The sequence below is a fragment of the Rhincodon typus genome, chromosome 1, assembly GCF_021869965.1.
Source record: "Rhincodon typus isolate 14 chromosome 1, sRhiTyp1.1, whole genome shotgun sequence".
In the NCBI taxonomy this organism is placed as follows: domain Eukaryota; kingdom Metazoa; phylum Chordata; class Chondrichthyes; order Orectolobiformes; family Rhincodontidae; genus Rhincodon; species Rhincodon typus.
Genome location: NC_063332.1, coordinates 1,140,392 through 1,162,905, shown reverse-complemented (window position 1 = coordinate 1,162,905; position 22,514 = coordinate 1,140,392). Strand labels below are relative to the sequence as shown.

General features: G+C 45.6%; 1 protein-coding gene across 1 annotated transcript in view; it reads right to left on the bottom strand.

Annotated features, from left to right (window-relative positions):
- LOC109918557 (disintegrin and metalloproteinase domain-containing protein 15-like) overlaps positions 1 to 12,920 on the bottom strand; it is a 63,918-nt gene extending 50,998 nt beyond the window's left edge. The window contains exon 1 of the mRNA XM_048599596.1: positions 12,499 to 12,920. Coding sequence (XP_048455553.1) covers positions 12,499 to 12,645 — 147 coding nt within the window. The 5' untranslated portion in view covers positions 12,646 to 12,920. The remainder of the gene's footprint in view (positions 1 to 12,498) is intronic.
- Positions 12,921 to 22,514: the final 9,594 nt, after the last annotated feature.

The following is a 22,514-nucleotide window of genomic DNA, read 5'->3' as shown; positions in this document are numbered from 1 at the left end:
TTTTCAGGGTTAAACTCCATCTGCCACTTCTCAGCCCAGCTCTGCATCCTATCAATGTCCCTTTGTTACGTAGAACAGCCCTCCGCACTGTCCACAATGTGACCCACCTTCGTATTGTCCGCGAACTTGCTAATCCACCCTTCCACTCCTTCATTCAAATCATTTACACAAATAGAAGGGTACCAAGAACAGATCCTTGTGGTACACCACTCGTAACTAGCACCATGTTGAATATTTTCCGTCCACTACCACCCTTTGTCTTCTAAGGGTCAGCCAATTCTGAATCCAATCTGCCACATTTCCCCCTATCCCATGCCTCCTTACCTTCTGCATGAGCCTACCTTGGGGAACCTTATCAAACGCCTTACTTAAATCCATGTACACCAGGACATGGTATACATGGATTGTCCTACAGTGGACAAAGTGATCGTTCTCGGCGAATTCAACACCAGAGTCAGCAAAAGTGCGGACCTTTGGGACAACGTAATTGGGAAAGGGGGAGTCGGGAAGCAAAACTCCAATAGCACTCTCCTCTTGACCAAGTGCGGTGAACACAACCTTCTCATCACCAACACATTGTTCTGCCAAAGGGACAAATACAAGACAATGTGGCAGCACCTGCGCTCCAAATACTGACACCTCTTTGACTACGTCACCGTCAGAACGAGAGATCAGAAAGACATTAAAATCACGCGCCATGACACGAACCAATGACTGCTGGACAGACCATCGCCTGGTCCGAGCCAGGATCAACATAAATATAGCCCGCCGCAGTGGAGACAACAGAAGTGGTGCCACTAGAAGTTCAATATTGAGGCACTCAAAGACCTGGGAAAAATCGCCTCATACAACCAGCTCCTCTCCACAAACCTAGCGATCCACGCAACACTGAGTCACAGCATCCCAACAGCCTCTGATCCACCCTTAAGACTACCATCATCAATACCTGCAAACACTCGGTTGGTCATTCAATCAGGAAACACCAAGACTGGTTTCAGAATGATCCAAGGGCTGGTAAGCTGGAACCACACGGCATTTCTGAGTGTATAACAGCAACCCGCACTAGGAAGAGAAAAGGCAGGCCCACAGGCTACTGAAGGGTGAGGTCCAACAACAAACCCATGACACAAAGAACATTTGATGGTTGGAGAAAGCACTGGAGGCCCAATAAATGCCCAAAAACCATGACGCGCAGGGTTTCTTCTGCTGTAAAGACCACTTGCAGACCAAACATCCAAGGCCACACGCCACTGCTGGCCAAGGACAGAATAAATGTTATCAAAGATTAAAAAGCCATCAATCAACGTTGGAGCAAGCACTTCAGAGGCTTCCTCAAGCAGGGATCTGCCATCTACCTAAGTGCCCTTGACTGTATCCCACAGCATACTACATGCCATGAGCTCAGCAACACCCCAGCCCTGCACGAAGTAGAGAAGGTCATCCGCCAGCTTAATAACAAGAAGACTACTGAATCATTACTATGTAATTTTCCGTCTTTTGCCTTACTCCTTTTTTAAACAGGGGTGTCACGTTAGCGATTTTCCAGTCCTCTGGGACCTTCCCTGACTCTAGTGATTCCTGAAAGATCCACTATCTCTTCAGCTATCTCCTTTAGAACACTGGGGTGTAGTCCATCTGGTCCAGGTGATTTGTCCACCTTCAGGCCAATCAGTTTTACTAGCACATTTTCCTTGGTGATGGCCACCATACTCAGCTCTGCCCTGACTCTTTTGAATTTTTGGGATATTACTCGTGTCTTCCACCGTGAAGTCAGACGCAAAGTAATTATTCAGTTCCTCAGCCATTTCCTTGTTCTCCACTATCATTTTCCAGTGGTCCAATGTCCACTTTTGCCTCTCTTTTGTTCCTTATATATCGAAAGAAACTCTTACAGTCTTCATAAAAACCAAAAGAACTGCGGATGCTGTAAATCAGGAACAAAAACAAAGTTGCTGGAAAAGCTCAGCAGGTCTGGCAGCATCTGTGGAGGAGAAAACAGAGTTAACGTTTCAGGTCCGGTGACCTGTTCTGAGGAAGGGTCACCGGACCCGAAACGTTAACTCTCTCTTACAGTCTTCACTTATATTACTAACTAGCTTACCCTCACATTTAATCTTCTCTCCCTCCTTATTTCTTGATTTGTTGCCCATTGTTGGTCTTTGTAAGCTTCCCAGTCCTCTGGCTTCCCACTGCCCTTCGCCACATTATATGCTTTCTCTTTTGTTTTTATGCTATCCCTGACTTCCTTAGTCAGCTATGGTTGCCTCATCCTCCCAGTACCATGCTTCTTTTGCCTAGGGATGAATTTTTCTGTGCGTCCTGAATTACTCCCAGAAACTCCTGCCACTGCTGTTCCACTGTCGTTCCTGCTAAGCTCCTCTTCCAGTCAATTCTGCCAGCTCCTCCCTCATACCTCTGTAGTCACCTTTATTCAGCTGTAATACTGTTACCTCTGATTCTATCTTCTCCCTCTTAAATTGCAGAGTAAATTCTATCATCTTATGATCACTGCCTCACAAGGGCTCCTTTACCTTAAGCTCCCTTATCAAGTCTGTCTCATTGCACAACACTAAATCCAGTATTGCCTGTTCCCTTGTGGGCTTCTCCACCATCTGCTCCAAAAAGCCATCTCATAGACATTCCACAAACTCCTTTTCTTGCAATCCACTACCAACATGATTTTCCCAGTCCACCTGCATATTGAAATCCCCCACGATCACTGTGACTTTGCCTTCTTACACACCTTTTCTATCTCCTGGTGTATCTTGCACCCCAACTCCTAACTACTGTTTGGAGGCCTGTACACAACCCCAACTATGGTTATTTTTTACCTTTGTGGCTCCTCAATTCTACCCACACAGATTCTACACCATCTGACCCTACTTCATTTCTTTCTCTTGATTAAATTTCATTTCTCACTAATAAGGCAACCACACCCCCTCGGCCCACCTGCCTGTCTTTTCAATAGGATGTATATCTTTGGATATTCAGTTCCCAATCCTGATCCCCTTGCAGCCACATCTCCGTGATGCCTACCACATCATACCTGCCAATTTCGATCTGCATCACAAGCTCATTTACCTTATTCCTTATGCTGCGTGCATTCAGATATAACATCTTGAGTCCTGTATTAACCCTCCCTCTTCTTATTTTCATTCAATTTTCCAGTGTTTGATTGCTAGCCTCTTCCAAACACTCTGTCCTATTTGTGTCTATGCTGGAGACTTTTATAACCTCTCCTGAATTCTCCTTCCCTGTCACTTCTTTCATATTTTTCCACTTAATTGAATCCACCACTACAGATGTTAACCTGCTGCTTTGTTTCCCACTGGGGCAAATTTCACCATTCCCTTCCCCCCGACTTTCTATTTTAAAGTCCTGTTGACCAGCCTATTTACCCTTTTCGCTAGAACATTGGTCCCAGTTCGATTCAGGTAGAGACCATCCCAACGGTACAGATCCCTCCTGTTCCAATACTGATGCCCGTGCCCCATGAAAAGGAACCCCTCTTTCCCGCACCACTCTTTTAGCCATGTGTTTACTTCCCTTATTCCCTTAGTCTCTATGCCAATTAGCACATGGCTCGGGCAGTAATCCGGAGATTATAATCCTTGAGGACCTGTTCTTTAATTTGGTTCCGAGCTCCTGATAATCTCTGAACAGGTCCTCTTCCCTAGTCTTGCCTATGTTGTTTGTTCCGGCATGGACCACAACAACTGGATCCTCCCCCTCCCGCTCCAATATCCTTTCCAGCCGGTCAGAGATATCCCTTACCCTGGCACCGGGTAGGCAACACCGAGCAGGCAACACATGCGGGACTCTCGATCCTGCTTACAAAGGGTACTATCTATCCCCCAAATTATGGAATCCCCTACAACTACCACCTGTCTTTTTGCTCCCCCCTCCTGAATGCCCTCCCGTATCACGGTGCAGTGGGCAGTTGGCTCATCCTCCCTGCAGCCCTTTTCCTCATCCACACAGGGAGCAAGTGCCTTGTATCTGTTGGACAAGGTCAAGAGCTGAGGCTCTTCTGTTCCTGACTGCAGGATCCCTCTACCTGCCTCACTTACAGTCACACCCTGCTGTCCCTGGCCACTGACCAAATTTGAATTACTTAATCAACCCGGTGTGACTGCCTCCTGAAACAAATCGTCCAGGTACCTCTCCCCCTCCCGGAAATGGCTTTGACACTATCAATCAGGAAGCATTGTGGAGCATCCTTATCTGCTTTGGCTGCACCACGAAGTTTGTCACTATCCTTCGCCTGCTCCACAATGACATGGAAGTTGTGGTAATGACAAATGACTCAACCACCGACTCATTCTCCACTCGGACCAGGATCAAGCAGGGCTGAGTCACTGGCCAAACACTGTTCTCAATCTACCTCACTGCAATACTTCACCTCACCACCGACAAGCTCCCTGGTGGAGTGGAGCAAACTTACAGAACCAGCGGGAAATTATTCAACCTCCACTGCTTTCAAGCCAAAACCAAAGTCACCGCAACCTGTGTCATCAAGCTGCAGTATGCAGATGATGCTTGTGTATGTGTTGTCTCAGAGGATGTACTTCAGACCATTGTCAGCACCTTTAGGAAGGCATATGAGAGCACAGGGCTCACCTTGAGCACCTATAAGATGAAGGTCCTCTACCAACCTGGGCCCAGCATTGTGAAGCGACCTCCCCCCCACCCAACATCAAGGTCCATGGGGAGGCCTTAGAGAACATTAGCTACTTCCAATGCCTCAGGAGTGTCCTGTCGGGCAAAGCAACTTTTGATGAAGAGATCCAGCACTGCCTTCAGTGTGCCTTTGGCTGCTTGAGAAAAAGGGTGATCAAGGACAACAAAATCAGATCTGACACCAAGATCATGGTCTACAGAGCTGTGGTGGTTCCCACCATCCTAAGTGGCTCTGAGACATGGACTATCTGCAACAGACACCTCAAGGCATTGGTGCAGTATCACCAATATTGCCTGCGCAAGATCCTGCAAATTTCCTGGGAAGTCACACACCAACACCAGCATCCTCAAACAGGTTAACGTCCCTAGCATTGAGGCACTGACCACCCTTGATCGACTATGATGGGCTGGGCACACCATCTGCATGACCAACATGAGATTCTCCAAGCAGGTGCTGTATTCCCAGATCTGAAATGGCATCCGAGCGCCAGGTGGACAGAGGAAGTGCTTCAGTGATACCCTCAAGGCCTCACTGGGAATCACTGTCCCAAGAATGTCCAAAGTGGAGGAGGAGCATCCAGGCAGGCATTGAGCCCCTTGAGACTTGCCGTCAGGAATAAATGGAAGCCAGGAAAAAAACAGCAAAAGCAGCATGCTGCCGCACCAACACCTGACCCACCCCTTCCCGTGACCACCTTCTGCCCCCAAGTGTAACAAGGCCTGCGATAGTCGCAACGGTCTGTGCAGCCATCTATGGACTTACCCTGAGAGTGGAAGAAAGTCATCCTCATCTGGAAGGGACCGTCAACGATGATGATGATTACAACACAGACTGAGACCATTCAGGCCGACGCGTCTGCACTAGTTAACAAATATCTGACTACACTAATCCTATATTCCAGTTATAGCCCTTGAGAATTTGGCAACATTAGTGAAGATCAAAATACTGCTTAACTGTTATGAGAGATTCTGACCTAGGCTGTGAACTCCAGACTCCCATCAGCCTCTGGATGAAAAAGAAATTCTCCTCAACATTCCCCTTAGCCTTCTACTTCATACCTTATACCCCAGGGGTTTTGACCCTTTTACATCTGTCAAGAGTACATTTGAACCACCCTGTCTGTGCTCCTCATAATCTTACAGACCTCTATCAGCTCACCCCTCAAACTTCTCTGCTCCAAAGAAAACAGCCCAAGCTTATCCAACTTCACTTCATCGCTGAAATACACCATCGCAGGCAACATCCTAGTGAGTCTCCTCTGCACCCCCTCCAGGGCAATCACATCCTTCCTATAGTGTGGGAACTGGAACCGCACACAGTACTCCAGTTGTGAACTCAACAAAGTCCTGTACAGCTTCAATATAACCTCCCTGCCTGTTTAATCCTTGCCATGACTTAAAAAGGCAAGTTTCATATATGCCTTCTTAACGACCCTATTAACCTGTCCTGTCACTGTCTGTGGACAAGTATCCCAAGATTCCTCTGTTCCTCTGAGCTTCCTGGTGTCCTCCCATTCACAGTATAATCCCTTACTTTAATAACAACGCCCCCACCCCCCAAGTGCATGACCTCACACCTTTTTGGTCGAATTCCATTTGCCGTTATGGTGTCCAGCTGACCAGTCTGATGATATCCCCCTCATTATTTGACACCTGACCGATTTTTATAATGTCTCTGAACTTCTTCATCAAACACCCGACATTTAAATCTAAATCATTAACGTTCATTACAAACAGCAAGTGTCCACATTACCCTCTGTTTCCTGCCTCTCAGTCAATTTTGATCCAACATGCTATTCTGTCTTGGATCCCATGGGTTTTTACTTTATGACCAATTTGTCAAGAGGGACCTTCTCAAAAGCCTTGCTAAAATCTATGTAGACCACATCAAACGCATTACCATCACCTATATAACCTCGAAATTTGTCAACACGACCATCCTTTAACAATTCCATGCTGATGAACCCTGAGGAATCCGTGTCTCTTCAAGTGCAGATTTATTCTGTCTCTGAGAGTTCTTTCTAATAACATCTCTACCTAACTTCCTCATTTATTCCTTTTTTTTAAATAATTGGGACAATGTTAGGAGTCCTGCAGTCCATTGGAATCTTAACTGTAGCCAGAAAGGATTTCAAAATCACTTCTGGGGCCCTAGATACCAGTTCCCTTGCCTTTGTCAAAGCCTGGGATACATCTCATCCAGGCTTGCAGATTCACCCATACTTAAGGCTGATAAACCGGCTTTTAGTCTTTATTGGTTTAGGTTAGGCCACTTTTGGAACACTGCTACATTGATCTCCCTACGATAGGGAGGATGCTGTGAAACTTGATAAGGGTCCAACAAAGATTTACAAGGATGTTGCCGGGGTTGGAGGGTTTGAGCTATAAGGAGAGGCTGAATAGGCTGGGGCTATTTTCCCTGGAGTATCGAAGGCTGAGGAGTGACCTTACAGAAGTTTCTAAAACCATTAGGGGTTTGGAGAGTGAACAGTCAAGGTCTTTTCTTCAGGGTAGGGGAGTCCAAAACTAGAGGGCATAGGTTTAAGGTGACAGGAGAAAGATTTAAAAGGGACCTAAGGGGCAACATTTTCATGCAGAGGGTGGTGCGTGCATGGAATGAACTGCCAGAGGAAGCAGTGGAAGCTGGTACAATTACACTAAAAAAGCATCTGGATGGGTACATGAATAGGAAGTATTTAGAGGGATATGGGCTAAATGCTGGCAAATGGGACTAGATTTATCTAGGATAGCTGGCTGGCATGAGCAAGTTGGACTGAAGGGTCTGTTTCCATGCTGTACAGCTCTATGATTCTATTTAACAAACTACTTTGGGTTTTATAATCATAGAATCTGTGTGGAAATAGGCCCTTTGGCCCAACAAGTCCACACTGACCCTCTGAGAATCCTACCCAGTCCCATCCCCCTATAATCCACCTAATCCACACATCGCTGAACACTATGGGCAATTTAGCATGGCCAATCCACCTAGCCTGCACATCCTTGGACTGTGGGAGAAAGCTCACGCAGACACAGGGAAAATGTGCAAACTCCACACAGACAGTCAGCCGAGGGTAGAATTAAACCTAAGTCCTTGGTACTGTAAGGCAGCAGTGCTAACCACTGAACCACCTTGTCACTGTATTCTGCCTACCTTTATTCCACTCACCAATGCTTTCTCATGCAGTTTTAGTTTTCCCAATGACCTTTTAAGTTCCTCCTGCACTATTTTTGCTCCCATATGGACACTGCCGTATTGAACCCTCAGTATTTGCCGTAATTCATTCATCCTAAAATTTATGTCCCAATACAACCAGGGAGCTCTGGTCTTGGTCACACTCTCTGACATTATATTTGCCCTGTACTCTCACAATTTCCTCATGAATGACTCCCACTGCTCTAACACAGTTTTAATGTTAAGTGCTGCTTGTGTTTGTCTTCTTTTCTATTTTCTGACATAGAGTCATAGGATCATAGAGTCATGGAGATGTACAGCACGGAAACAGACTCTTTCGTCCAACTCGTCCATGCCAACCAGATATCCTAAATTTAGTACCAATTGCCAGCTTTAACTTTCAGGAACATCAGCCACTTAAAAATTGTAATGGCAAATTTAAGAATTCATGTGTTTTTGTTTTAAATAACACATAGGTGGGTTGACAATATATCTGTAATATAACACATTTTTTGTGTGTTGTGTGTTTAGTTCGGTATAAGGTATTTAGTGTCTACATGAACATGTACAGGACATCTTGAAAAGGGAGGCAATGGCCTAGTGGTATTAGCGGTAGACTGTTAATTCCGAGACCTAGATATTGTTTTGGGGATAACAAGGTGTAGAGCTGGACGAACACAGCAGGCCAAGCAGCATCAGAGGAGCAGGAAGGCTGACGTTTCGGGCCTAGACCCTTCAAATCCTGCCACGGCAGATTGTGAAATTTGAATTCAATAAATATCTGGAATTAAGAGTCTTTTTTTTTGGTGATACCATCTCAACTAGATGCCCAAGATTTAAACAAACAAGGATATTGGTGAGGTGATGGCCTAGTGGTATTATCGCTGGACTGTTAATCCAGAGACCCAGATAACATTCTGGGGATTCAGGTTTGAATCCCACCTTGGCCAATGGTGGAATGTGAAGTCAATAAATAATAAACAATTAAGAATCAAATGATGGCTATGAATCCATTATCGATTGTTGGAAAACCCATCTGGTTCACTAATGTTCTTTAGGGAAGGAAACTGCTATCCTTACCCGGTCTGGCTTACATGTGACTACAGACCCACAGTAATGTCGTCTGAACTGTCCTCTGGGGATTTAGGGATAGGCAATAAATACTGTCTTGCCAGCGGTGCCCTCATCCCGTGAATGAATGCAGTAAATAAAGCACATATTTGAAGGAAAAAAATAATGGAAATTAGAGAACAATGTGAGCAGATGCCATTGTCAAGAAACTGATAATACATTAAGAAAAATGGGTCAAAACCTTGTTTTGTGCTGAAATTTCAATGATGATCCATCCTAATGGCAATGTGTTTATAAAAGCAATTCTATGAAGTAATTTAAAACGTTTGACATGAAATAGTCTTGTACAAATATGGTTTTCCACCTTTTACATCAATATTAGTATCTTCAAATAGCTGTGTGATGTCCATTGCAGCATAAAGTTTGTGCCATGCTCCAATAAAGCTTAATAGAAGACTAACCTTTGGTGCATGAGTGACTTTACAATCTCTAACAATGCAATTATTTCATAAAGCTTCAACATTGATTTCTTTTGCTCAATGATATGGATAAAGAAAAAAAAAGATAGAAACCTTTTATAATTCTTCTCAAAATGGAATACCTTACTCAACACAAACATTCAACACATACGCCACACTTTGCCTTCATGTTCCTCTACCATCTGCTTCGTTTGTTTCCTTGCTAGTCATCAAGTGGTCTGCCAGTTCCACAATTGCCTTCCATAGCTTTCTTGGTTTTCTTCCTTCCTATACCACACTTCATTCTTTAAATCTGCTTTACCCCCTCATCCCTTTCACTTCAATTTGCTCCTTTCTTAGGCTCTGCATTTCATTCAACAAGTATCCCCTCCAAGTATTGGCTCTCTCTAACTTCCAAATAATCCTCCCTCCTTTGGATCTCTCATTATCTCTCTCTTCCAACGTGAAAGTTACACCTTTATTGTTATTACTAGTGTTCCAACATAAAGTTTTCCACAAAGTGTGAGAAGTGAAAGCCGTTAAAACAAATATATGGTTATACAACACTACTGAATCTCCCGTGATGTTAATGATACATCAACAATTACATTTTTATAACTGAAGATGTTCATGCCACGTCAATGATAACTTCAAGCCCATTGATTTTGTGAGAAATTGAAGAATGAAAATAAAAGAAAAATACTCATGTGAATGTTTCTTTCATCCTTAAGAGGACACTCTCAGTTATTGACATGAGGAAGAATATCAAATCAGAGGGCGACAGAAACGTCACTGAGAGGAATTCTGGGAGGCGGCACTACAGTCAGCATGACTGGTCAGTGGATTGTGACAGGGCACCCTCAGTGATTGACGCGAGGAAGATCATTGTATCAGAGGGTGGCAGAGACATTCAGACTGGTCTGAATATTGCAGAGGAGCTGGTGTCAAGGAGTGGTTAAACCTGAAACACTACATTAGTTAGTGCTCCACCCACTCCACCACCAAGCTCCTGAAAGCAATAAAAAAAGGGGCACTGTGAGGAAGACAAGGAAGGTAAGATTCTTATTTTTTAAGCGTACAAGGGCATAGACGGCAGTTAGGGCAGTGGTATGCTCCTGCTGTCAGATGTGGGAAATCAGGGAGCAGTCTGGTGTCCCTGACCACTATGTCTGCAGGAAGTGTGACCAGCTGCAGGTCGTCACGGACCGCATGGTTCGGTTGGAGTGGCAGTGGGACACACGGAGGAGCGTACAGAGGGCAGAGAGTGTGATAGACGCTAGCTTCAGGGAGGTGCTCACACCACAGGTTCAGTCAAGTAGATGGGTAACCACCAGAAGACGCAGGCAAGTAGTGCGGGGGTCTCGTGTGGATATTCCCCTCTCTAACAGGTACACCATTTTTGGTACTCTCGGGGGGTGGTTAGCCTCTCAGGAGATGGTACAAGCAGCAGCCAGGCCTGTGGCACCACAACTGGTTCTGCTGTACAGCAGGGTCAGGCAATATCCAGGTGAGCGATAGTTGACTCGGTAGTCAGGGGCAGAGACAGGTGTTTCTACGGCCTCAAACGAGACTCTAGGATGGTGTATTGCCTCCCTGATGCCAGGATACTGGATTTCTCTAAGCGGATACAGTACATCTTGAAATGGGAGGGAAAACAGACAGAAGTCATTATCAAGGATAGTAGGAACTGCAGATGAATCTGAGATAACAACGTGCAGAGCTGGGTGAACACAGCAGGCCAAGCAGCATCAGAGGAGCAGGAAAGCTGATGTTTCGGGTGTAGACCCTTCTTCAGAAATGGGGGAGGGGAAGGGGGTTCTGAAATAAATAGGGAGAGAGGGGGAGGCGGATAGAAGATTGATAGAGGAGAAGATAGGTGAAGAGGAGACAGACAGGTCAAAGAGGCGGGGATGGAGCCAGTAAAGGTGAGTATAGGTGGGGAGTTAGGGAGGGGATAGGTCAGTCCAGGGAGGACGGACAGGTCAAGGGGGTGAGATGAGGTTAGTAGGTAGGAGATGGGTGTGGTAGAACAGACTCAATGGGCTGAAAGACCTAATTTTGCACCTCTGTCCTACAGATCCTTGGAAAATAGGTGACAGGTTTAGGTAGAGGATCTGGATCGGCGCAGGCTTGGAGGGCCGACGGGCCTGTTCCTGCGCTGTAATTTTCTTTGTTCTTTGTTCTGAAGTCAGGTATTATTCTTGTAAACCTACTCTGTACTCCCTCCAAGGCCAATATATCCTTCCTAAGGTGTGGTTCCCAGATCTGCTCACAGTACACAAAATGGGGTCCACCCAGGGTTTTGTACAATTGCAGCATAACTTCTGCATCCTTGTACTCCAGTCCTAGAGAACAAGAAAATAAGAACAAAAGGGAAGTACGGCACAGGAACAGGCCCTTCAACCTTCAAGCCTGTGCCGATCATCATGTCCTAACTAAACTAAAAATCAAACCTTCTGCCCTTATTCGGAGCACATCCCTCTATTCCCTCCCTGTTCATGTAACCTCTTAAGTGCCTCTTAAATGTTGCCAATGTGCCTCATTCCACCACTTCTTCTGGCAGTGCATTTGAAGCCTCTACCACCCTCTGCGTGAAAAACTTTCCTCGCACATCTCCCTTAAACTTTCCCTCTCTCGCCTTGAACGTGTGCCCCCTTGGAATTGAAACTTCAACCCTGGGAAAAAGCCTCTGACTATCCACCCACTCTATGCCTCTCATAATTCTGTGGACTTCTATCTCATAATTCTGTGGACCTCCTCTCAGCCGCCGTCTTTCCAGTGAAAATAGTCCTAGTCTTTTCAACCTTTCCTCATAACCAATGCCCTCAAGGCCAGAAAACATTCTAGAGAAGCTTCTCTGCACTCTCTCCAAAGCTTCCATGTCCTTCTGGTAATGTGGTGACCAAAACTGCACACAATATTCCAAATGTGGCCTAACAAGAGTTTTATATAGCCGCAACATGGTTTGCCAACTCTCTACTCCGTGCGCCTATCGATGAAGGCAAGAATGCCACTTACCTTCTCTATTGTTATGTCACTCTAAATGAAAAACTATTTTATCAGGAATTGTGGAAAAGTGACAGCATTGAGAGGATTACCAAGACTGATCATCCTCACCTGAAGCAGTTCTTTGTTCACCTGAAGTAGCTCCTTTAATCTTGGTCTCCCACCCAGCTCCTGGTGAATGACTGGTGGGTCTGTTACTGGGGACAGCGAGCACTTTTCCATTTCCACGGTTCCCATCGTCAATCGCAGATTCTTCATTCTCTGCTGCTGAAAGATTTAAAACCTGGCACCAGATCAGAAATACCAAACACACCTTGCAGACGGACATTGCAAATGATCACAACTCTCTGCTCTCCACTTCAGAGCTCTGTTCCTTTGTTAACACATAGTTTTCTGCCTGCCCTCCTAATCAATCTCTCTTTTCCTTTTCAGTTTCTCTGTGCTTGTGCTCTCAATCTCTCTGTGTCTCAGCTTGTTTCTGAATCTGTGTCATTCTGTGATTCATGTCAGAAATAACTTTGGAACAGCCCAGCCTTAACCAGGAAGTAGGAAAAGGAAGTGAAACACCGAAGGCTCAAAAGACATGACTGAACAAAGTCCCACAATGCCATTGCAGAAAATACCTGCTGTCTTTATTGGTCGGTGAAGTGAGTACAAGTATCAGGAAGTGATGTTGCAGCTTTATAAGACTTTGGTTAGGCTACACTTAGAGTATTGTGTTCAATTCTGGTCGCCAAATTACAGGAAGGATATGGAGGCTTTGTAGAGAGTGCAGAAGAGGTTTACCAGGATGCTCAGATATAATAAGAACTGCAGATGCTGGAGTCAGAGATAATAGTGTGGAGCTGGAGGAACACAGCAGGCCAGGCAGCTTCAGAGGAGCAGGAAAGTTGACGTTTCAGGTCTGGACCCTTCTTCAGAAATGGGGATGCTGCCTGGATTAAGGGGTATGAGCTATAAGGAGAGGCTAGAAAAACTCAGGTTGTTTTCTCTGGTGTGGTGGCTGAGGGAGACTTGATTGAAGTCTATAAAATTATGAGGTGCAAAGATAGGGTTGACGATCAGAATCTTTTTCCCAGCATTGAAATGTCTAACACAAGGGAGCATGCATTTAAGGTTAGAGGGGGAAAGTTCAAAGTAGATGTGAGGGGCAAGTCTTTTACACAGAGAGTGGTAGGAGTCTGAAACACTTTGCCAGGGGTGGTGGTGGAGGCAATACGACAGGAGCATTTAAGGGACTTTTAGATGGGATTAGTTTAATTTGGCGTCATGTTTGGCACAAGATCATGGGCCGAAGGGGCCGTTCCTGTGCTTAACAGTTCTATTTTCGAATGTAAAAGAGACTACATTGTGAACAGTGAATACGGTGGACTAAATTGAGTGAAGCACAGGTAAAGTGCTGCTTCACCTGGAAAGTATATTTGGGTCCTTGGATACTGAGGAGGGAGGAAGTAAATCGGCAGGTATTCCACCTTATGTGGTTGCAGGGGAAGGGCCGTGGAGCTGTGAGGGGCAATGTTGGTAGTGAAGGAAGAGTGGACCAGGTTTTCCCGGGGTAATGGTACCTGCAGAAGGATGGCAATGGACGGGAGGGAAATATGTGTCTGGTGGTGGCATCCTGCTGGAGGTGACAGAAATGGTGGCTAATGATCTTCTGGATGTGGATGTTAGTGGGGTAGTAGGCAAGAACAAAGGGAACCCTGTCGCTATTGCAGGAGGGAAGAAAGGGGGTGAGTGCTGGGAGATGGATCAGACTCGGCTGAGGGCCCTGTCAACTACGGTGCCAGGGAACCCCCAGTTGAGGAAGAAAGTGGAAATAGATGTTGGCATCATCAGAACAGATGCGAAAGAGATGGACGACAGGGAAAATGGCATGGAGCCTTTACAGGAAGCAGGCAGTGAGGATGTGTAGTCAAGGTGACTGTGGGAGATAGTGGGTTTCTAGTGGATATTGGAAGCTAGCTGATCCTCAGAAATGGAAACAGAGATGTCAAGAAAGGGAATGGAGGAGTCAAAGATGCCCAGGATGGAAATTGGAAGCAAAATTGATAAACTTTTCCAATTCTAGGTGAGAGAGTGAAGTGGAAGCAGCTCCAATGATATCATCGACATACTGGAGAAAGAGTTGTGGGTGGGGGCCAGAGTAGAACTGGAACAAGGAATATTCCACATACCCCAGAAAGAGACAGGCATACCTGGGGCCCATATGGGTACGCGTGGCCACACCTTTATCCTGAAGAAAGTGACAGGAATTAAAAAAGCTGTTTAGAGTGAGGGCTGGCTTGGCCAGGCAGAGGGGTTGGTAGTGGATGGGGATAGTTCATCCCTTTTTTCCAGGAAGAAGCAGAGAGTCCTGAGACCATCCTGATGGGGCAAGTATATGTAAAGGGATTGTAGATCCATGGTGAAGAGGAGGCTGCTTGAGCCCAAGCAGCAGAGGCAACTGAGAAGTAAAGGCATCTCTTCGGCGCATACATTAAAGCCTGGAACAGCCACCTGCACTGAAGAGTGGATTGTCTGGTATCAAGGAGTCCTGAACGCATCATAGATAAGAGTTTTAGTTAGGTGGTCATACCTAAAGTGCAGGCAAAGAGTAGCTGGGCGACCACCAGAAAAGGCAAAGGGAGTAGGCACAGAGTGCAGGAATCCCCAGTGGCCATTCCCCTAGAAAACAAGCATACCATTTTTGATACTGTTTGGGGGGATGACTGTTCAGGGGAAAGCATCAGTAGCCAGGTGGATAGCACTACAACTGGCTCTGGGGCACAGTGGGAAAGGGTAAAGGGAAACAGGGCCTTAGTGATAGGAGACTCAATACTTAGGGGGAATGGAATGCCTGGAATGTCATTATATCCTTTCTTGAATAATGAGATAACTGAGTCTGTAGTCTTCCAGGTCCTAATGAAATGATGCAGAACCTCATGAATTTCAAATCCCTTTCCCCTTACAATGAAGAACAAGCTTCCAGCTGCAAAAACTGAAGTTGCTAGAAAAGTTCAGCAGGTCTGGCTGCATCTGTGAGGGAAAAATCAGTTAACATTTCAGGTCCGGTGACCCTTCCTCAGAACGCGTCCAGTCTGCATGTGGAGCCTGAGTGATTACATGTCAGTGGGAGACAGTGATCCTGGTTATGCAGTCATAGAGTCACAGAGTCATACAGCATGGAAACAGATGCTTCGGTCCAATCAGTCCATGCTGACCATAATCCCAAACTAAACTAGTCCCACCTGCCTGCTACTGGCCCTTATCCCTCCAAACATTTCTCATTCATGTATTTACCCAAATGTCATTTAGACGTTGTAACTGTACCTGCATCTACCATTTTCTCTTGCAGTTCATTCCACACAAACTACTGTCTACGTAAACAAATTGCCCTTCATGTCTTTTTAAAATTTTTTGTCCTCTCACCTTAAAAGTATGTCCCCTCGTCTTGAAACCCCCTCACCCCCACCCTAGATAAAAAAGACACATGCTATTCACCCTAACCAAACCCCTCATTATTTTGTAAATTTCTACAAGGTTACCTCTCAACTTCCCACGCTTCAGAGAAAAAGTCCCAGTCTGTCCAGACTCTCCTTATAACGCAACCCTCCATTCCTTTCAGCATCGTCCGAAATCTCTTCTGAAATCTCCCCAGCTTAATAAAATCCTTCCAATAACAGGGCAACCAGAACTGCACACAGTGTCAGCTTGGAGCTCGGTGACCAGTGGTGTTCCACAGGGATCTGTTCTGGGGCCTCTGCTCATTGTGATCTTTATAAATGACTTGGATGAGGAACTGGAAGGGTGGGTTAGTAAGTTTGCCGATGACACAAAGTTTGGTGGAGTTGTGGATAGTGTGGAGGACTATTGTAAGTTGCAACAGGATATTGACAGGATGCAGAGCTGGGCAAAGAAGTGGCAGATGGAATTCAACCCGGAAAAATGTGAAGCGATTCATTTTGGAAGGTCGAGTTTGAATGCAGAATACAGGGTTAATGGCAGGATTCTTGGCAGTGTGGAGGAACAGAGGGATCTTGTGGTCCTCGTCCGTAGATCCTTCAAAGTTGTTACCCAAATTGATAGGGTTGTAAAGAAGGCATATGGTGTGTTGGCTTTCATTGGCAGGGGAATTGAGTTTAAGAGCCACGACGTTACCCTGCAGCTCTATAAAGCCCTGGTTAGACCACACTTGGAATATTGCGTTCAGTTCTGGTCGTCTCATTACAAAAAGGATGTGGAAACTTTATAGAGGATGCAGAGGAGATTTACCAGGATGCTGCCTGGACTGGAGGGCGGGTCTTATGAGGAAAGGTTGAAGGGTCTATGGCTTTTCTCATGGGAGCGAAGAAGGATGAAAGGTGACTTGATAGAGGTATACAAGATGATGAGAAGCATTGACAGAATGATAGCCAGAGACTTTTTCTCAGGGCAGAAATGACCACCATGAGGGGGCATAATCTTATGGTGATTGGATGAAGGTATAGGGCAGATGTCAGAGGTGGGTTCTTTATACAGAGAGTGGTGGGTTTATGGAATGCACTGCCAGCAGTGGTAGTAGAGTCAGATACATTAGCAACATTTGAGCGACTCTTGGATAGGCACATGGATGACAGTAAAATGAAGGGTATACAGGTTAGCCTGATCTGAGAGTAGGATAATAGGTCGGCACAACATTGTGGGTCGAAGGGTCTGTACTGTTCTATGTTTTGTTTTAACTCAATGTTGAGTCCTCTGGGCTGTTAGGTGCCCAGGTGGAAGATAAGATGTTGTTCTTCAAATTTGGGTTCTGAGGCACTGATGCACTGCAGGAGGCCGAAGACGGACACATCAGAGGGGTAGTGGGATGAGGAGTTGAAATGGGTGGTCACCGGGAGGTTAAGATTGGCTGTTATAGGTCAAGCAGAGATGCTTGGTGAAATGGTCACCTTGTCTATGTTTGGTCTCACCGACGGAGAGAAGACCACATTGGGAGCACCGGATGCAATAGACGAGTTTGGAGGAGAACTCAGTGAGTCTGTGTATTTGACTGATGTATCTGAATGAGAGTCTGAGTGTGAGTCTGTGTATCTGAGTGAGAGTGTGTCTTAGTGTGTCTCTGTGTGTGTGTGTGTATTTCTGTCTGAGAGTGTGTGTATCTGAATGATTGAGAGTCTGTGTGTGTGTATCTGAATGAGTGCGTGTCTGTGTGTGTAACTGAATGAGTGAGAGTCTGAGTGTGTCTGAGTGAGGGTGTGTTTGTCTGAGTGTGTATGTGTGAGTGAGTGTGTATCTGAATCAGTGAGTCTGTGTACCTGCGTGAGAGTCTTTGCCTGAGTGAGTGAATCTGAGTGTCTGACAGAGTCCGGGTGTGCCTGAGTGAGAATCTGCGTATCTGAGTGACAGCGTGTGTCTGAGCATGTGTGTCTGATTGTGTGTACTTGAATGAGAGTCTGTGTATCTGAATATGTGCGTGTGTGTTGAAGTATGTGTGCCTGAATGTGAATCTGTGTATCTGAGTGAGGCTGTGTCGAGTGAGGGAGTCTGCGTGAGCGTGTGTATCTGTGTCTGAGCGGGTATGTGTTTGAATGACTGAGAGAATCTGAGTATGCCTGTGTGTCTAAGCGTGCGTGTCTGACTGAGTGTATCTGAATGCTCTCATTGTGTGTGAGAGGCTGACTGTGTGTGTGCTTGAGTGTGAGTCTGCATGCCTGAGTGACAGACAGTATGACTGAGCGTGACTGAGTACGTCCGAGTGTTGTAGAGTCAGAGTCCTATATCACAGAGACAGGCCCTTCGGCCCAAACTGGTCCATGCTGACCAAAATATCCATCCACACTTTTCCCTGCACTTGGCCCATATCCTTCTAAACCTTTACTATCCTTGTATTTCCTTTATTCTTCATTCATTCACGGGATGAGGGTGTTGCTGGCTAGACAGCATTTATTGCCCATCACTAATTGCCCAGAGGGCAGTTCAGAGTCAGCCACAATGCTGTGGGTCTGGAGTCACAGGTAGGCCAGACCAGGTAAGGATGGCAGATTTCCTTCCATAAAGGACATTAGAGAACCAGATGGGTTTTTCCTAAACAATCAACAATGGATTCATGGTTTTCATTAGACTCTTAATTCCAGATATTTATTGAATTCAAATTCCACCATCTGCCGTGGCAGGGTTTGAACCCAGGTCCACAGAACATATCTGGGTTTATGAATTAAGAGTGATATTAGCGATAATACTACTAGGCCATCTCCTCCCCATAATTTGTCCAAATGTCTTTTAAATGTTGTTAATGTACCTGCCTCAACAACTTCCGCTGGCAGCTCATTCCATATGCATACCACCCTCTGTGTAAAAAAGGTGCCCCTCAGGTTCCCATGTATTCTTTCCCCTCTTACCTTAAACTGACGCCCTCTAGTCCTCGATTCTCCAACACTAGGAAAAAGACTGAGTGCATTCACCCTATCCATGCCTTTCATCATCATATACACTTCAATAAGATCCCCGCTCAGTCTTCTATGCTCTGAAGTAAAAAAAGTCCTGGCTTGTCCAACCCCTCCCTATAACTTAGTCTCTTTAGTCCTTGCAACATCCTTGTAAATTTCTTCTGTACTCTTTCCAGTTTAATAACATCCTTCCTATAGCAAGGTGACCAAAACTGAACACAACACTCGAAATGTGGCCTCACCAATGTCCTGTACAACTGCAACATCACTTCCCAACTTCTGTACTCAATACCCTGATTGATGAAGACCAGTGTGCCAAAAGCCTTCTTCACTGTCCTGTCTACCCAAACCTCCATTTTCAGAGAGCTGTGCACCTGAACTCCAAGGTCCCTCTCTTTCACTACACTCTTTAAGGCCCTATCATTCAGCATAAAACTCCCACATTGATTTGACTTTGCAAAATGCGAAACCTCACACTTATCTATATTAAACTCCATTTGCCATTTCTCGGCCCATTTCCCCAGCTGATCAAGATCCTGCTGTAATTTCTGATAACCTTTCTCACTGTCCGTGATACCGCCTATTTTAGTGTCATCCACAAACTTACTAATCATGCCATGTACATTCTCATCCAAATCACTGATATAGATAACAAACAGAAATGGGCCCAGCACTGACTCCTGAAGCACACCACTAATCACAGGGCTCTAGTCCAACAAATATCCTCCTACGTTACTCTCTGCTTCCCACCTCAAGCCAAATGTGTATCCAATTTGCCAACTCTCCCTGGATTCCATGTGATCTAACATTCCAGAGCAGCCTACCACATTGAACCTTATCAAAGGCCTTACTGAAATTGATATAGACTACATCTACTGCCCTGCCCTCATCAACCTTCCTGGTCACTTCATCAAAGAACTCTGACAAATTTGTGAGGCATGATCTCCCCCACATGAAGCCATGCTGACAACTCCTAATCAAACCCTGTTTTCTAAATGCATGTATCTTATCCCTCAGAATCTTCTCAAGTAACATATCTACCACAGATGTTAAGCTTACTGGTCTATAATTTCCTTAGTTTTTCTTTGCAGCCCTTCTTGAGTAAGGGCACAACATCCCCTACCCTCCAGTCTTCTGGAATCTCACGCGTGGCTAACGATAATGCAACTATAACAGCCAGGGCCCCCAAAATTTCTTCTCCAGCCTCTTGCAGCGTTCTTGCAAATATCTGAGAGGGCCAGATTTATCCACCTTCATACGTTCTGTGTCTGAGTGTGAGTATCTGAGTGAGAATATCTGAGCGTGACTGAGTGCATCTGAGCGTGAATTGTGTGTCTGTGTGCGAGTGTTGTTGTGTGGGATCATGTAGAGATATGTTTAGTAAGTTTGTGCAAGACACCAAAATTGGTGGTATAGTAGACAGTGAATAAGGTTTTCTAAGATTACAAAGGGATCTTGATCAAATGGGTCAATGGGCAGAAAAATGGTAGACGGAACTGGATAAATGCGGTGCACTGCACAATCCTTTGAAGTTTGCACCACATATAGGCATGGTGGTTAAAAACACATTTGGCACACTTGCCTTCTTTGCTCAGCTCTTCGAGCATAGGATTGGGAAATCATGTTAAAGTTGTATAGGACATTGGTGAGGCCTCTTCTGGTGTACTGTGTCCAGTGATAGGAGGGATATTTTTAAGCTGGAGAGGGTTCAAAAAAGATTTACCACAACATTGAACATTTGAGGTATAAAAAAAGGCGGAATTGGCTTCACTCGAGTGTACGATGTTGATAGGCAACCTGATAAAAGTTTATAAAATAATGAGAGGTATAGATAGAGATGATGGTAGTTGTCTTTTCCCTAAAATGGGGGATTTCAAGACTAGGGGACACATTTTTAAAGTGAGAGGAGAGAGATTTAGAAAAGACATAAGAGGCTAATTTTTTATACAGAAGGTTGTTCGCGTGTGGAATGAACTTCCTGAGGAAGTGGTGGATGTGAGTACAATTACAACGTTTAAAAGACATTTGGACAGGTATATGAATAGGAAAGGTTTGGAGGGATATGGGCGAGGAGCAGGCAGGTAGGATTACTTTGGCATGGATTATGGTTGGATCAAAGGGTCTGTTTCCATGCTGTATCACTATATGACTAATAAGTGTGATATTAATGTCCCCAGGTCCCTCTACGTGCATCAGGGAAGTGATGACACAGCATGATTCTGCAGTCAATGAAACTGTTACACCTTTACACAAACAAAATCAAAGGTTAAGAAATAAACTTTAACAACTTTATTAGTAACAATCCTGATGTGGTCTGGTGGCAATGGCCCATTGTGAACTGGAAACGAGGACTGAAGGTGAAGCTCGGTGCGATTGTGAGGCGAGGCCCAGTGTGGTCGGGAGATGAAGTGCTGGTGTGGTCTGGAGGCAAGGACTGGAGGCGAGACCTGGCATGGATTGGTGGTGAGGTCCCAGAGCAGCCTGGAGGGTAAGGCCTGGTGCAGTCTGGGGTGAGGGCTCAGCGCCAACTGCAGATATAGTCTGGAGGTGCAGCCTGGTGCACACTGGAGTTGAGGACCCAGCTTAATGTTGGGGTGAGGACTGGAGGCGAAGGCCCAGCACGGCCAGGAGATGAGATTCCAGTGTGGTCTGGAGGTGAAGCCTGGTGTGAGGTACCGTAACAGTCTGGAGGCGAGGCCCGGAGCAGTCCGGCGCAGACTGTAGGTACATCTGGAAGTGAGGCCTGGCACGGATTGGAGGTGAAGGCCCGGTGCGGACTGGATGGGAGGTCCCGGACTGGACTGGAGGCAAGGCACAGAGTGCTCTGCTGAATTTTTATTTCTTTATTTTTCCAATTTATTCCTGAGATCCTGTATCGAAGATGCCATCATAAGTGGTGACTTTGTAAACTTTTCACTGCACTCATATGAGTACATGTAACAATAAATGTAATTTTAATTACCTGATTGTTTAGTAAAATAACTCCACAAAGACTGGCTGAAGCTCTCTTACAGCTGGCTAATACAGTAAGCAGAACCCCTGACAGTCCTGTTTATTTATTTATTACGTGTGATGTGCATGTGCAAGTGCAGTGACTTAGTGAAGACATCATCGTGCAAATAATTTTATTCAAAACCAGGAAAAACGCCCACTTGGCCAGGAAACCAGAAACAAGCAAAGCCTGGTCGAGGTAATGCCTACATGAAAAAGTGAAGGGGGTGGGGGGGAATTAAATCAAATTTGAATTGGAGGGGGAAATAAAGCTCTCCAACCCCTGCCCCACCATGATGCCCACCTCTCCCTAAAGGCATTGAGAGTGTCGGTGGATACTGCATGCTCCCTCCCCAAGGACACATATGCTCAAACATAGCCGTCGTAGAGGGGCAGGCAGTCAGCAGAAATGACACCCTCCCTGGTCTGCTGCCTAGATCTATTTATTGCCAGCTTGGCCGGGCCCAAGAACAGGCCCATAAGGAGGTTCTCCAAACTGCCCGCACCCCTCCACACCGGGTGCCCAAAGATCAGGAATGTGGGGCTGAAGTGCAACCAAAAGCAGAGAAGGTCCTTTAGGTAACTAAAAAGAGAACTCCTGGTTATATCTGTCAGCCAGGGCACCTTGATTGGACCAGGTTAACAGTCCCAATCAAGGAACTCATATTCTATCAGATCCACCTGGCTGACATTGTTACAATCATTGCATCCCTCCCCTCTAAGTCCTGAGAT